The following is a 15,526-nucleotide window of genomic DNA, read 5'->3' on the forward strand; positions in this document are numbered from 1 at the left end:
CCCCTTGACCCTCTTGTGGTCAGCCAGATCCCGAGTCCCGGCGCCTACTGGGGCTCACGCCTGGGCCTCGGGGTGCCCACTGAGGCCCAGGCCCCTATTCCAGGAGCCCTCCTTGCTCTGACCCCGCGCTGACCTCAGCTCCCCCCAGGACCACGTTCCCTGACCTGCTTTCTGTGTAGCCCTGGGCAGGTGGTCCCCCCCTCTCTCAGCCTGTCCTGGCATTCAGAAAACTCAACACCCCCGTCCCGCGGGCTGGTTACGAGAGGAACAGCAGGCGCAGGCCAGGCCCAGGGCACAGCCAGCGCCCACTAGTCTGCAGGAGGCGCGGACCCCTGGCCTGCCCTCGGAGCATCCCGCATACCTGGCCCGGTGCCTGGCACACAACAGGCATTCCACAGGAATCTGAATGAACTGGGAGGCCAGGTCCACACCCTGGGCCCCGGGCATGCTGTCAGGAGGGCTGTGCCCAGTCCCGGTCCCGGGACACATCCCTGGCCTCTGCGCCCTCAGAATTCTCTCACCCTCCCAGCCGGGCTGGGGATGTGCCTGCCTTCCTCCCGGCAGGGTCACAGCCAGACACACCGTGCGTGTTCAAGAAGCTGATGTAGTCGTTGGAGGAAGCAAGGGATGGGGGAGGTGTGTCGGGGAGCTGCCTGTCCACGGGGTGTGAACACGTGGCTGGCGCCGGTTTGAGGCCGACGGCCTTGTCCAGTGGTGCCCCTGGGTCAGGCCCAGAGCCTGGACGGTGGCAAGGGACCAGGGCAGCCCCCCAGCACCACGCCCCCGGGGCTTCGCTCTCCCACCCTCCGAGCTCTGGGCACTGGGCCCCGCCCCAGAAGGTGCCCATGAACGCCCCCACCCTCCCACCCCGGCCTGCGGCCGCATGCCCACCAGCGCCCACGGGCAGCCGTCTGTCCATCCAGAGGCCCTACCTCCTGATCACCCTTATACGCGCCAAAATGGAAGATGCGAGCTTTGAGCTCCAGCTCCGCGGCCATCTTCTCCTCCTTGGCGATGGACGTCGTCAGCGTGTTGATGCCCTGCTTCAGCTGCCTGACATCCCGGTCCCTGGATGGGGGAATGGCACGTCTCTGAGCCTGCTGGCCTCTGCCGCGTGCTGAGGGCCAGGGTCAGAGGCGCTGGTGAGACGCACGAGGAAAATGTAAGATCTTTAACAATCCACACTAAAAAAAAAAAACGAAAACAAAAACCAGCCTCATTGGGGTACATACTTTGCCATAAAATTCTTTTCAAGCGTACAATTCAACTTTTTAGTAGAGTTGCAAAGGTGCACAACCGTCACCGTAGTCTAATTTTAGAACATTTTCACCACCTGGAGAGAAACCCAGGCGGTCACTCCCACTCTTCCGTCTCCCCTACTTTGTCTCCCGGATGTGTCATCAGCATGGAGCCACACGACATTCGTCCCTTTGTGTCTGGATCTTCCATTCAGCATGTTTTCAGGTCTGTCCGTGTTGCAGCGCGTATCAGAGCTTCATTCCTTTCTGTGACCCCTGTGGTCCATTGACGACTGCAATAGTGCATTGTGTGGAGAGACCCCACTTTGCCAATGGATTCGTTCACCACTGGACATCTGGGTGGTTTCCACCTTTTGGCTCTTGGGAATAATGCTGCTATGGACACTGACAGGACAGGGCTTCGGGAGGACATGTTTTCAATTCTCTTAGGAATATGATAGCAACAATCAACTTTCACAGGAAATAACACGGTGAAATTTTAAAAAAATCTTCCACAATCACAGCAGACACTGACCATCGTATGTTGGGGTTTCTGCACCAGGAATCCTGGCTCTTAGGGCTGTCGTGGGGCCGTCCAGTACGGGCAGCTGCATGCAAGTCCTGGCCAGAGCGAGCAGGGCGTTGGCCCCTCAGCCAGCAGTGCCGGGAGGCCTACAGGTGTCCCTTACCCCTATGGCGATCTTGTGGCTCTGCCCGTTGGTTGATGGAACCTACTGACGTTTTCTCATTTACAGGCCAAGTGCCACGGGCTGCTGCTCCTTTGCCCGCTGGGGGCCACTGGTCTGTCACATGCACCATCACAGGGTTACGGGCCTCGGCCTCCTGGTGCTCCCCCAGGCTCCAGCCCCATGGCTGTGGGGCTGAGGCCAGAAGCCTGAGCATGAGGGATCCTGACCTGGCCTGGCCAGCTCTCCTGGACCCTCAGAGGTGGATGGCCCGAGAGGCCACAGGCAGCTCACACGTACCCTCCCCCCGGGCCCCTGTGGGGTGCACGCAGGCTGCCCGGGACAGTAACAGAGGCCGGACACCCCTCCAACCCTGAGTGCCCACCACAAGGGCGGGTGCGTTTGGGGTCAGCGATGCATCTCCTAAGGGTACGTGACTGCACCCAGTTCTAGCCCGTTTTGTAAAGCTTCCTCTACGTCCAGTGCCTGGAGCCACGAGTGACCCTGCAGCCGGCACCTCTGTTACACGGACCAGGTTGGGGGCCGGGGGGTAATTTTGTTGTTCTATTCCTTCTCCAGGTACCTGGGATAAAAAGGTACCTTTTCCCCACTAGTTCTCTTTAAATGTCAAATTGTTGGGTCACAGGCTTTTCTCTGCCAGCAGATCCCACTGGTAAAGGAGAAAAGACTCAGGAAACGCAGGGCATAGGGACACAGTGCTCAGTGTCGGTCCTTTCAGACCAGCGTGCACATCACCGGCACGTCTGCCGGAAACACAGGGTCCAGGCCCCACCCAGGAGCTGCTCAACTAGAGACTTCGCTTAACGAGATCCCCGGGAACCCTCCAACAGCATGGGAGGGAATGCAGGCTGCTGCGGCCACTCACCGTGGAGAACAGTACGGAGGTTCCTCAGAAAACTAAGAATAGAGCTACCGTGTGATCCAGCAATCCCACTCCCGGCCATATATCCAGACAAAAGTCTAATCCAAAGAGATACGTGCACCCCCGTGTTCATAGCAGCTCTGTTCACAATAGCCAAGTCATGGAAACCACCTAAGTGTCCACTGACAGACGAATGGATAAAGAAGATGTGTTGCGTATACACAATAGAATACTCCTCGGCCATAAAAAAGAATGTAATAGGACTTCCCTGGCGTCCAGTGGTTAAGACTCAGTGCTTCCAATGCAGGGGCACAGGTTCAATGCCTGGTCGGGGAACTAAGATCCCATGTGCCACAGGGTGCGGCCAAAAAGTAAAAAAAAAAGAAAAAAAGAAAAGAAAAAAAAGAATAAAATAATGCCATTTGCAGCAATGTGGATGCAACTAGAGATTATCCTACAAAGTGAAGTCAGTCAGAAAGAGAAAGACAAATATGACATCATTTATACGTGCAATCTAAAATATGACACAAACGATCCTATCTACGAAACAGAAACAGACTACAGACAGAGAGAAAAGACTGGTGGTTGTCAAGGGGGAGGAGCTTGAGGGAGGGGTGGAGCGGGAGTGTGGCGTTAGCAGATCTAAGCTGTTATATACACGATGGATAAACAACAAGGTCCTGCTGTAGAGCACAGGGAACTATGTGCAGTATCCTGTGACAAACCATAATGGGAAGAAATATTTAAAATATATATATATGTATCTTGTGTGGCGGAATCACTTTGCTGTGAAGCAGGAATTAACACAACATTGTAAATCAACTATACTTCGATTTAAAAAAATACTAAAATTTTTTTTAAAAAAGCAAGATCCCTGGGGGAATCCAATGCACAGCATCTGAGGAGCATTTTGCCACTGGAGAAGTGATCACACAGGGAAGGAACCTATGGGTTGAAAGGGACTCAAAGATACAACTGATTGCAGAGTATTGATCTTATTTGGATTCTAATTCAAATTAATGATTGAAAAACTCCGTTGGGCTTCCCTGGTGGTGCAGTGGTTGGGAGTCCGCCTGCCGATGCAGGGGACGCGGGTTCGTGCCCCGGTCCGGGAGGATCCCACATACCGCAGAGCGGCTGGACCCGTGAGCCATGGCCGCTGAGTCTGCGCGTCCGGAGCCTGTGCTCCGCAACCCTGTGCTCCGCAACGGGAGAGGCCACAACGGTGAGAGGCCCGCGTACCACAAAAAAAAAAAAAAAAAAAAAAAAAAAAAAAAAGCAAGATCCCTGGGGGAATCCAATGCACAGCATCTGAGGAGCATTTTGCCACTGGAGAAGTGATCACACAGGGAAGGAACCTATGGGTTGAAAGGGACTCAAAGATACAACTGATTGCAGAGTATTGATCTTATTTGGATTCTAATTCAAATTAATGATTGAAAAACTCCGTTGGGCTTCCCTGGTGGTGCAGTGGTTGGGAGTCCGCCTGCCGATGCAGGGGACGCGGGTTCGTGCCCCGGTCCGGGAGGATCCCACATACCGCAGAGCGGCTGGACCCGTGAGCCATGGCCGCTGAGTCTGCGCGTCCGGAGCCTGTGCTCCGCAACCCTGTGCTCCGCAACGGGAGAGGCCACAACGGTGAGAGGCCCGCGTACCACAAAAAAAAAAAAAAAAAAAAAAAAAAAAAAAAAAAAAAAAAAGCAAGATCCCTGGGGGAATCCAATGCACAGCATCTGAGGAGCATTTTGCCACTGGAGAAGTGATCACACAGGGAAGGAACCTATGGGTTGAAAGGGACTCAAAGATACAACTGATTGCAGAGTATTGATCTTATTTGGATTCTAATTCAAATTAATGATTGAAAAACTCCGTTGGGCTTCCCTGGTGGCGCAGTGGTTGGGAGTCCGCCTGCCGATGTAGGGGGCGCGGGTTCGTGCCCTGGTCCGGGAGGATCCCACGTGCCGCGGAGCGGCTGGGCCCGTGAGCCATGGCCGCTGGGCCTGCGCGTCCGGAGCCTGTGCTCCGCAGCGGGGGAGGCCACAGCGGTGAGAGGCCCGCATACCGCAAAAAAAAAAAAAAAAGAAAAGAAAAAAAAGAAAAACTCCGTTTATGGAATTTGAATATTCCATATTAAGGATTTCTTTTTTTAATGCTATGATGGTATTGTGGTTAGAGAGCTCTCATCTTTTTAGAAGTATCTATTGAAATAGTTAAAGATTAAATGACACAATGCCTGGAATTTGCTTCAAAATAATATGGGAGGGACTTCCCTGGTGGCACAGTGGTTAAGAATCTGTCTGCCAACGCAGGGGACATGGGTTTAAGCCCTGGTCTGGGAAGATCCCACATGCCGTGAAGCAACTAAGCCCGTGCACCACAACTACTGGGCCTGCATTCTAGAGCCCGCGAGCCACAACTACTGAGCCCGTATGCCACAACTACTGAAGCCCACGCGCCTAGAGCCCATGTTCCACAACAAGAGAAGCCACCACAATGAGAGGCCCATGCACCCCAATGAGAAGCCCATGCACCACAACAAAGAGTAACCCCTGCTCACCGCAACTAGAGAAAGCCTGCACGCAGCAACAAAGACCTAATACAGCCAAAAATAAATTTATAAAAAATAATATGGGAGGGCTTCCCTGGTGGCGCAGTGGTTGAGAATCCGCCTGCCGATGCAGGAGACACGGGTTCGTGCCCTGGTCCGGGAAGATCCCACATGCCGCGGAGCAACTAAGCCCGTGAGCCATGGCCGCTAGGCCTGCGTGTCCGGAGCCTGTGCTCCGCAACGGGAGAGGCCACAACAGTGAGAGGCCCGCATACCGCAAAAAAAAAAAAATAATAATAATAATAATAATAATAATATGGGACAAAGGGAACTGCGTGGGGTCCAGGTGAAGGGAGATTGGTTACAAGCTGATCACTGGTGAAGCTCGTGATGGGATCCTGGAGACTCATTATACCATACTCTCTACTTTTGAAGATTTTTTTTTTTGATGTGGACCATTTTTAAAGTCTTTATTGAATTTGTTAAAATATTGCTTCTGTTTTACATTTTGGTTTTTTGGCGCCGAAGCATGTGTGATCTTAATTCCCTGACCAGGGATCGAACCCGCACCCCCTGCACTGGAAGGTGAAGTCTCAACCACTGGACCTCCAGGGAAGTCCCACCTCTCTACTTTTGTATATGTTTATGTGTTTGAAATTTTCTTAGAGCCACTGGGCTGAACTGGAGAAGTTATAGTAGGTTTTTTTAGACAGTAACAAGAAAGAGAATCCCTTCATAAATATCTGGGGACATATATTCAGAAAGTTTACTGAACTGGTATTAAGGAGAGAGAGAAAGAGAGAAAAGCAAGCGCAACCAAATGTGAATAAAGGTCATTCAAAGACCATGCAAAAGAGAAGCAGTTACCATTTTCCTGCAGAAATGGCAGCAAAAAGAACAAAAATAACATATTTTGAAGTAGGGGAGGATGGTACAGCCCCAGGAGGCTACCTCCCCATCCAGACCACTGTTGCACCAGCAGAACCGTGATGGAGCTCTTCTGTAACTCTGGAGTCTGTTGAGGCTTGCAGTTTCTAGGGGAAGACTCCGATGTAAAACTGTGTTAATTTCTGTCCATTTCCGCACTGAGCACAGTAACAGCTACCTATCCCCCACCTCCATCCCTGTGGCAGCATCCGTGCAGGTGTTCCCGGAGCATCTTGCACACAGCTCGCAGGAACCAGGGTGGGCAAAAAAGACCCTGCCCTCCAAATATGAGGATCTGTGCTTTGATCACTGACTGCTGCTTCTGATTCCCTCTGGCTGACTTGACTTCCAGGGCATTTAAAGGACTGGAGCTCTCCCCGCACCCACTTCATTTTTCGCTCCTTTCCCCTTTCGAGAGCCAGACATTAAAGGACAAAGACATTAAAAAGCAACTGCATATATGGGAGGAAAATTAGAAAGGGGCCACACAAGACAAGGGAAAGTCTCAGAAAAGACCTGAGACCTTAAGTTTACACCTCAGGCTGATTCTCAGCACAAAGATAGCGTACAACAATCAGAAATAAACAAAACCAATAAACAATGGCAACAATAAAAGAAAACTCTGGGGAAGAGACAGAATGTGATTTCCAGAGTTAACACATTATTAGACTCAAATATTCAGGGTTTACCAAAAATTCACAAGGCACACATAGCAATGAGAAAGTATGGCCCATTTACAGGAAAAACAAACTGTTCCTTAAAAAAACAGGATGGCAGGTATAATACAAAGACTTTTAAAAAGCTGTGTTAAGGGCTTCCCTGGTGGCGCAGTGGTTGAGAGTCCACCTGCCGATGCAGGGACACGGGTTCGTGCCCCGGTCCGGGAAGATCCCACGTGCCGAGGAGCGGCTGGGCCCGTCAGCCATGGCCACTGCGCCTGCGCGTCCGGAGCCTGTGCTCCGCAACGGGAGAGGCCCCGACAGTGAGAGGCCCACATACCAAAAAAAAAAAAAAAAAAAAAAAGCTGTGTTAAAAGATGCTCAAAGAACTAAAAGAGGATGTGGAGAAAGTCAAGAAAATGATGTGTGAACAAAATGGAAATATCCACAAAGAAGTAGAAAACTTAACAAGAAATCAGAAAAGAAAACCTGGAGCTAAAAAACACAATAATTGAAATAAATAATTCACTAGAGGGATTCAAAGGCAAACTTGAGCAGGGAGGAAAAACAATCAGTGATCTTGAAAAGAGGATGATGGAAACTATGGAGGCTGAGGAACAGAAAGGAAAAGACTGAAGAAAAGCAAACAAAGCCTAAGGAACCTGTAGGACAGCATCAAGAGGAGCAATATATGCCTTGTGGGGGTCACAGAAAGAGAAGAGAGAGAGAGAGGTGGAGAATATATCTGAAGAAATAAAGGCTGGAAAGTTTCCAAACTGGATGAATATAAACATCGAAGAAACTCAAGGAACTCCAAGTAAGAGGAAGTCAAAGAGACCTACACTGATACACATTATAACTAACTATCACAGGATAATCAAAAGCCAAAGAATCTTGAAAGCAGCAAGAGAGAAGCAAATCACGACATACAAAGGATCTTCAATAAGATTTTCAGCACATTTCTCATTAGAAACTGTGGAGGCCAGAAGACAGAAGGCCAATATATTCAAAGTGTTCAAAGGAAAAAACAAAGTCAACCATGAATCCTACATCTGGCAAAAGGGTCCTTTAAAAGTGGAGAAATCGGGGCTTCCCTGGTGGCGCAGTGGTTGAGAATCCGCCTGCCGATGCAGGAGACACGGGTTCAAGCCCTGGTCCGGGAGGATCCCACATGCCGCGGAGCAACTAAGCCCGTGAGCCATGGCCGCTGAGCCTGTGCGTCCGGAGCCTGTGCTCCGCGGCGGGAGAGGCCGCAGCGGTGAGAGGCCCGCATAACGCAAAAAAAAAAAAAAAAAAAAAAAAAAAAGTAGAGAAATCAAGACATTCCCAGATGAACAAAAGCTGAGGGACTTGGTGACCATTAGAGCTGTCCTGCAAGGAACGCCCAGAGGAGTCCTGCCAGGTGAAACGAAAGGTTACCGATAGTAACTGGAAGCCACGTGGAGAAATAAAAATCTCAACAAAGGTAAATACATGAGCAAGTAACAAAAGCCAGTAGTACGGTAACAGTGGCTTGTAACTGTACTTTCTGTTATTTATACGATTTATAAGACTAATATATTTAAAGAAGAAAAAATCAGTAGTGTAAAAACTATTACTGAAACTTGCTGGTTTGTAACTCCAGATCTTGTTTTCTACATAATTTAAGAGACTAACGCATTTAAAGAATTATTAGCTTATGTTTTGGGGCACACAATGTATGAAGACATCAGCAAGCAAAAGGGGGGAGGGGCGGAGCTGTAAAGGAGCAGTTTTTGTATGTTATTCAAGTTAAGCTGATATAGATTCAAATTTGAGTGTTATTTACAACTTTAGGTTAGTAAATGTAATCTCCATGGCAACCACAAAGAAAAGAGCTATAAAACATACACAAAAGGAAATGAGAAAGGAATATAAATATTTCACTCCAAAAAAAATCAGCTAAACACAAAAGATGACAGTAATACAGGAAATGAGAGAGTTTAAAAAAGAGCTATAAAGCTTGCTATAGCATGATGACAGAAATCAGTCCCTCCATATTAGTAATTTCTTTTTTTTGTTTGTTTTTTTGTGGTACGCGAGCCTCTCACCGCTGTGGCCTCTCCCGTTGCGGAGCACAGGCTCCAGACGCGCAGGCCCAGCGGCCATGGCTCACGGGCCCAGCCGCTCCGCGGCACATGGGATCCTCCCAGACTGGGGCACAAACCCGCGTCCCCTGCATCAGCAGGCGGACTCTCAACCGCTGCGCCACCAGGGAAGCCCTAGTAATTTCTTTAAATGTAAATGGATTAAACTCTCTAATCAGAAGACAGAGATTGGTAGAATGGGTAAAAAGACATGACGCAGCTAGGTGCTGCCTATCAGAGACTGGTGACCCAAAGATACAAGCAGGTCGAAAGTCAAAGGATGAAAAAGGTATTCCATGCAAATATAACCAAAAGATAGCAGGAGTGGCCACATTAATATCAGACAGACTTTAAATCAGAAAAGGTTACAAGAGACAAGGAAGAACATTCTATATTAATAAATTATATATTAATAAAAGGTTCAATGAAGCTAGAAGATATAACAATTATAAACATTATAAACCTTAACCCACCTCATGACAGATCTTCAAAACGGTCCTAAATTCACCAAATAATGTTTTGTTATCGAGGTTTAAGTTACGTATCAGAAATGTACCCATTTTATGTATACCATTCGATGCGGCTTCACAAACGTACACGCTGTGTTAAGGACCAGCATCATCAAGCTACAGGGCCTTTGCACAGCCCCAAACCTCCCCGTGCCCCTCGGTCTCCTCCCTCCCCTTCCCCAGCCAAAGGCACCTGATGGGCTGAAGTCTCCACTCATTTTGGCTCCTCAAAGATGCTCACCCCCTGAACGCAGGCTGAACGCAGCGACTTGCTCTCACCAGTGGAGTGTGATAGCAAGCACGTCCCTTCCGTGACCAGGTTACGGAGGACCCTGACTTCCGTCTTGCTAGGAGACTCTCTCCGCTGGCTTTCTGGCTTGCACACAAGCTGCCATATCCAGGAGCCCACATGGCGGGGACTGAGGGTGGCCTCTGGCCTAAAACCAGCCAGGAGCCAAATCCTGACAACGGCCGTGTGCACGAGCTCGGAGCTCAGAGCCTTGGGCCGATTGCAGCCGAGCCTCCACCTGGACGGCAGTCCCCGTGAGGCCCCGGAGCAGAGGAGCCAGCCCGGCCGTGCACAGGTCCCTGACCCACAGAAAGCCTGACGTAATAAATGCGTGTTAGACTGAGCCACCAAGGTTCGGGGTAACGTGCGATGCAGCAACGGATCACAAACACGGTTGGTTCTAGCACTCCCGATTAACAAGATAGTAGGTGTTCTCTGGTGCCTGGCTCCTTTCCCGCAGGATGAAGTGTGTGAGGTCCACCCGCATCACTGCCTGGCTTGACGGTCTGTTCCTTTTCACTGCTCAGTAGATTTGTATGGTGAGTAACGGCCCCCTTTACATGTCTGGGCCCTAATCCCACGAACCTGTGAATATATCATATTACCTGGCAAGGGGGAACCAGGGTCGCAGATGGAATTAAGGCTGTTAGCCAGCTAACCTTGAGATGGAGAGATGGCTCTGGATTATCTGCTTGGACCCACTGTAACACAAGGGTCCTTGTAAACGGAAGACAGAGGCAGGAAAGAGAGTCAAGCAGTGTGAGGGGAGGAGGCCTCCAGGGGCACTGCTGGCTTGAAAATGCAAGGGCAAGGTGGCCTCTGGAAGCTGGAAAAGGCCACAGAAGGGCTCTCCCTCGGGGCCCCTGGGACGAACGAAGCCCTGCCGACACCGATTTTAACCCAGCGAGACGCATTTCGCGATGCTGGCCTCCAGAACCGTGAGAGAATAATTCTGGGTTGCTTTAAGGCCCTCGGTTTGCACTAACTTGTCACAGCAGCGGTGGACACCCAGTGAGAGCGCTGTGGGCAGGCCGCACCGTCCATCCGCCCGCTCGCCCGCCTGCTGGGGCCACGGCGTGAGCCCAGCCCTGGGCCGCCCCGCCCGACTCCACTGCGGCCCTCCTGAGACTTTCAGGACACTGTCTCTAACACGGCCACTCTTGCTTCCACGGTGGGAATACACTGCTCATTTGCTGCTGTATGTCCTTTTAAATTAAGACAGACTTCATACTTTAGAGCAGTTTTAGGTTCACAGCAAAACTGAGGGCAAGGTACAGAGAGTTCCCGAATTTCCCCCGCCCCCCACCTCCCCCACTATTGACCTTCTGCACCAGGGTGGTCCTGGCACATGGGTCGACTGACTTTTCACAAAGGGACGAAGATCATACGATGGAGCAAAGATAGTCTTTGCAACAAACTGTGCTGCTGAACGCACATGGGCCCATCGTTCTCACCCAGAATCCACAGTTAGCGCTGGGGTTCGCTCTCGGAGGCGTACGTCCTGCGGATGTGGGCTTCACCCATCACTGTGGTGTCACAGACCGTGCGGTCACTGCCCTAAAACTCCTGTGCTCTCTCCCGAGTCATCGCCCCACACCACAACTCCTGGCAGCCGCTGAGCTTTTCACTGTCTCCATAGTTTTGCCTTTTCCAGAACGTCGTAGAGTTGGAATCCTGCGGATTTGTAGCCTCTTCGGTCGGCTTCTCTCGCTTCGTCACAAGCAGTTAAGCGTCTTCCACGTCTTTTCACGGCTCGACAGTTCATTTCTCTTTAGCACCAAATCACGTTCCACTGTCTGGTTGTATCTCCTGAAGGCCATCTTGGTGGCTTTCAGGTTTTGAGTAAATTATGACCAAAGCTGCTATAAACATCTATGTGCAGGTTTCTAGGTAGACGTAAGATTTTAACGCCTCGGGTAAACACCAAGAAGTATGAGTGCCGCATCCCAGGGTTTCGTTAGAAACTGCCCAACTGTCCTCCAAAGTGGCCGCACCGTGCGGCGCGCCCACCGTCGATGACGGGAGCTCCTGTTGCTTCCCGTCCTCAGCGGCACCTGCTGCTGTCCGTGTCCTGACTTGGGTCAGTCTCATGGGTGTGTAATGGTATTTCGGTTGTCGGTTTGTTTCTGGCCACGCCTCACAGCATGTGGGATCTTAGTTCCCCGGCCAGGGATAGAACCCGGCCCTTGGCAGGGAAAGCTCGGACTCTGAACTGCTGGACCGCCATGGAATTCCCTCTCATTGATGCCTTAATTTGCATCTCCCTGAGGACATACGATGCCAGGCATCTTTTCATGTGTTTATTTGCCATCTGACTATTTTTCTGATGAGGTGACAGTTCAGATCTTCAGCCCACTTTTTAAATCAGGTTATTTCTTATTGTGAAATTTTAACGATATTAAAATTTTAACAATTTTTTAACAATATTAAATTGTTTAACAATGTATATTTTGGACAACAGCCCTCTATCATATATTCTGTAAATATCTTCTCCCAGTCTCTGGCTTATCTTCTCATTCTCTTGACATTGCTTTTCATAAAGCTGAATTTTAAATTTTTTTGTTTGTTTGTTTTGTTTTTTTTGTTTTGTTTTTTTTTTTTTTTTTTTTTTGGTACGCGGGCCTCTCACTGTTGTGGCCTCTCCCGTTGCGGAGCACAGGCTCCGGACGCACAGGCCTAGCGGCCATGGCTCACGGGCCCAGCCGCTCCGCGGCATGTGGGATCCTCCCGGACCGGGGCACGAACCCGCGTCCCCTGCATCGGCAGGCGGACTCTCAACCACTGCGCCACCAGGGAAGCCCTGAATTTTAAATTTTTAATGAAGTCCACCCTAACAATTCTTTCTTTCACAGACTGTCTTCTTTGGCGTTGTATCTAAAAAGTCATCACCGTACCCAAGGTCATCTAGGTTTTCTCGTATATTTTCTTCTAGTTTTATAGTTTTGCATTTTAGATGTAGGTCTGTGATCCATTTTTCAGTTAGTTTTTGCAAAGCGTGTAAAGTCTGTGTCTAGATTCTTTTTTTTTTTTTTTTTTTTGCATGTGGATGTCCAGTTGTTCCAGCACAATTTGTTGAAAAGACTATCTTCGCTCCGTCGCGTGACCTTGGTCCCTTTGTGAAAAATCAGTTGATCACATTTATGTGGGTTTATTTCTGGGTTCTCTATTCTGTTCCACTGATCTCTATGTCTATTCTTTTGCCAATTAAGTCTTGAAGTTGGGTAGTGTTAGTCCTCTAACTTTGATCTTCTCCTTCAATGCTGAGTCGGCTACTCTAGCTCTTTTGCCTCCACATAAATTTTAGAATCAGTTTTTCAATATCCATAAAAAAACTTGCTGAGATTTTGATGGAGATTGCATGGAATCTATAAATCAAGTTGGGAAGCACTGATATTTTGACAATATTGAGTCTTCCTACCCATAAACACGGCTTGCTTTCTTTTATCAGAATTTTGTAGCTTTCCTCATATAGACCTTGTACATATTTTGTTAGCTATATAAGCACTTCATTTTGGGGGACGCTAATATATCTTCAGTTTCAAATTCCACTTGTTCATTGAGAATATACAGGAAGGTGACTGACTTTTGTATATTAACCTTGTATTCTGTAACCTTGCTATAATAGTTTACTAGTTCCAGGAGGTTTTTTTGTTGATTCTTTCATTTCTTCTACACAGATGACCATGCGTTCTGCGAACAAAGAAGGTTTTATTTCTTCCTTCCCAGCCTGTATACCTCTAATTTCCTTTTCTGGCCTTGTTGCATTAGCTAGGACTTCTAGTACAATGTTGAAAAGGAGTGGTGACAGAGGACATCCTTGCCTTGTTCCTGATCTGAGCAAGAAAGCTTTAAGTATGATGTTAGCTGTAGGGCTTTTGTAGACATCCTATATCAAGTTTAGGAAATTCTCCTCTATTCCTAGTTTATTGAGCATTTTTATGATGAATGAGTATTCGATTTTATCAAATGCTTTTTCTGCATCTGTTGATAATAATCACGTGCTTTTTTCTTCTTTAGCTTCTTGACGTGGTGGATTACATTAATTGATTTTCAAATGTTAAAGGAGCCTTGCACCCCTGGGAAAAATCTCACTTCCTCGTGGTGTATAATTCTTTTCATACATTGTTGAATTCAATTTGCTAATATTTTGTTGAGGATTTTTACATCTCTGTTCATGAGAGATACTATACTTTTCTTGCAATGTCTTTGTCTGGTTTTGTTACTAGGTAGGTTAACGCTGAATGCTGGTCTTAGAAAAGGAGTTAGGAAGTATTCCCTCTGTTTCTATCATCTGGAAGAGACTGTAGAAAACTGTTATCTCTTCCTTAAATGTTTGGCAGAATTCACCAGTAAATCCATCTGGCCCTGGTAACTTGTGTTTTGGAAGGTTTTTTTTATTTTTTAATTTTTATTTATTTATTTTTGGCTTTGTTGCAGTGCACGGGCTTCTCATCGTGGTGGCTTCCCTCGTTGTGGAGCGTAGGCTCTAGGCATGTGGGCCTCGGCAGCTGTGGCACACAGGCTCAGTAGTTGTAGCGTGCAGGCTCGGTAGCTGCGGCTCGCGGGCTCTACAGCACAGGCTCAGCAGTTGTGGTGCACAGGCTCAGTTGCTCCGTGGCATGTGGGATCATCCCAGACCAGTGCTCAAACCTGCGTCCCCTGCACTGGCAGGTGGACTCTCTAACCCTGAGCCACCAGGGAAGCCCACGGAAGGTTATTAATTATTGATACAATTTCCTTAATAGACAGGCCTAGTCAAATTGTTTATTTGTTGTATTTTTAAAGTTTTTTTAAAAGATTTTTTTTGATGTGGACCATTTTTAAGGTCTTTACAGAATTTGTTACAATATTGCTTCTGTTTTAAGTTTTTGGTTTTTTGGCTGCGAGGCATGTGGGATCTTAGCTCCCTGACCAGGGATCGAACCCACACTCCCTGCATTGGAAGGCGAGGTCTTAACCACTGGACCACCAGGGAAGTCCCAGTTTTTTCTTTTTACTTTCTTCCTTTTTTTTTTAGAAACGATGGTTGAGTTCATGGAAGTTAAATGCATGTGGGCTGTGACCCCCCTGAAAACAAACTGTTGGTGATCTTGGGGATGGCTCAGCTGGCTGAGGACCAGCTACCAGACAGCCCCTCCGGGATTCTGCTATGACGCACATGGGTGCCTGTGTATGTCCTCTACCAGGTTCTGGGAGTCTGGGAGGCCGCCTGCCTCCCCCCAGTTCATCTCTCTTTGTATCTCTGCCACTTCCCAGGTTGCAGGAAACAGTCTTCCCTGAGAGCTTACGTTTCTGTATTACTCTGGAGGCTCTCAGTAGGAAATTCTCCAAGGCAGGATGCAGGCCAGCAAGACATGAGCACTCGGGAACATGGTTCCCCTGGGACATCGTAGCCTTGGGCCACACCCACCTCAGGGTTTTTACACGTGCTTTCCCTCTGCGCGCAGCCCTCTTCCCCCAAGATCTCCCTGTGGCTTCCCATCGCTCAGGAAGTGCCTGGCTTAAAGGACACCTTCCCCTGGAAGCCTCCTCTCCCCTCTCCCATCCGCTGCGACCCTCCACTTCGGCCTCCTTCTTATGTCACCCTTTCTTTTCCTCCTAGCATGTGTTACTACCTACAAGTCAAATCTGTGAACCTCTAAGTCTGCTCCCATGGGCTGTGAGCTCACGAGGCAGGGCCTT

General features: G+C 48.8%; 1 protein-coding gene across 14 annotated transcripts in view; it reads right to left on the bottom strand.

Annotated features, from left to right (window-relative positions):
- CFAP100 (cilia and flagella associated protein 100) overlaps positions 1-15,526 on the bottom strand; it is a 54,602-nt gene that overhangs the window by 12,100 nt on the left and 26,976 nt on the right. For all 14 annotated transcript variants that reach the window (XM_067043231.1, XM_067043224.1, XM_067043225.1 and 11 more), the window contains one exon: positions 933-1,068. In XM_067043231.1, coding sequence (XP_066899332.1) covers positions 933-1,068 — 136 coding nt within the window. The remainder of the gene's footprint in view (positions 1-932; positions 1,069-15,526) is intronic.

Source organism: Kogia breviceps, chromosome 10 (genome assembly GCF_026419965.1).
Source record: "Kogia breviceps isolate mKogBre1 chromosome 10, mKogBre1 haplotype 1, whole genome shotgun sequence".
NCBI lineage: Eukaryota > Metazoa > Chordata > Mammalia > Artiodactyla > Physeteridae > Kogia > Kogia breviceps.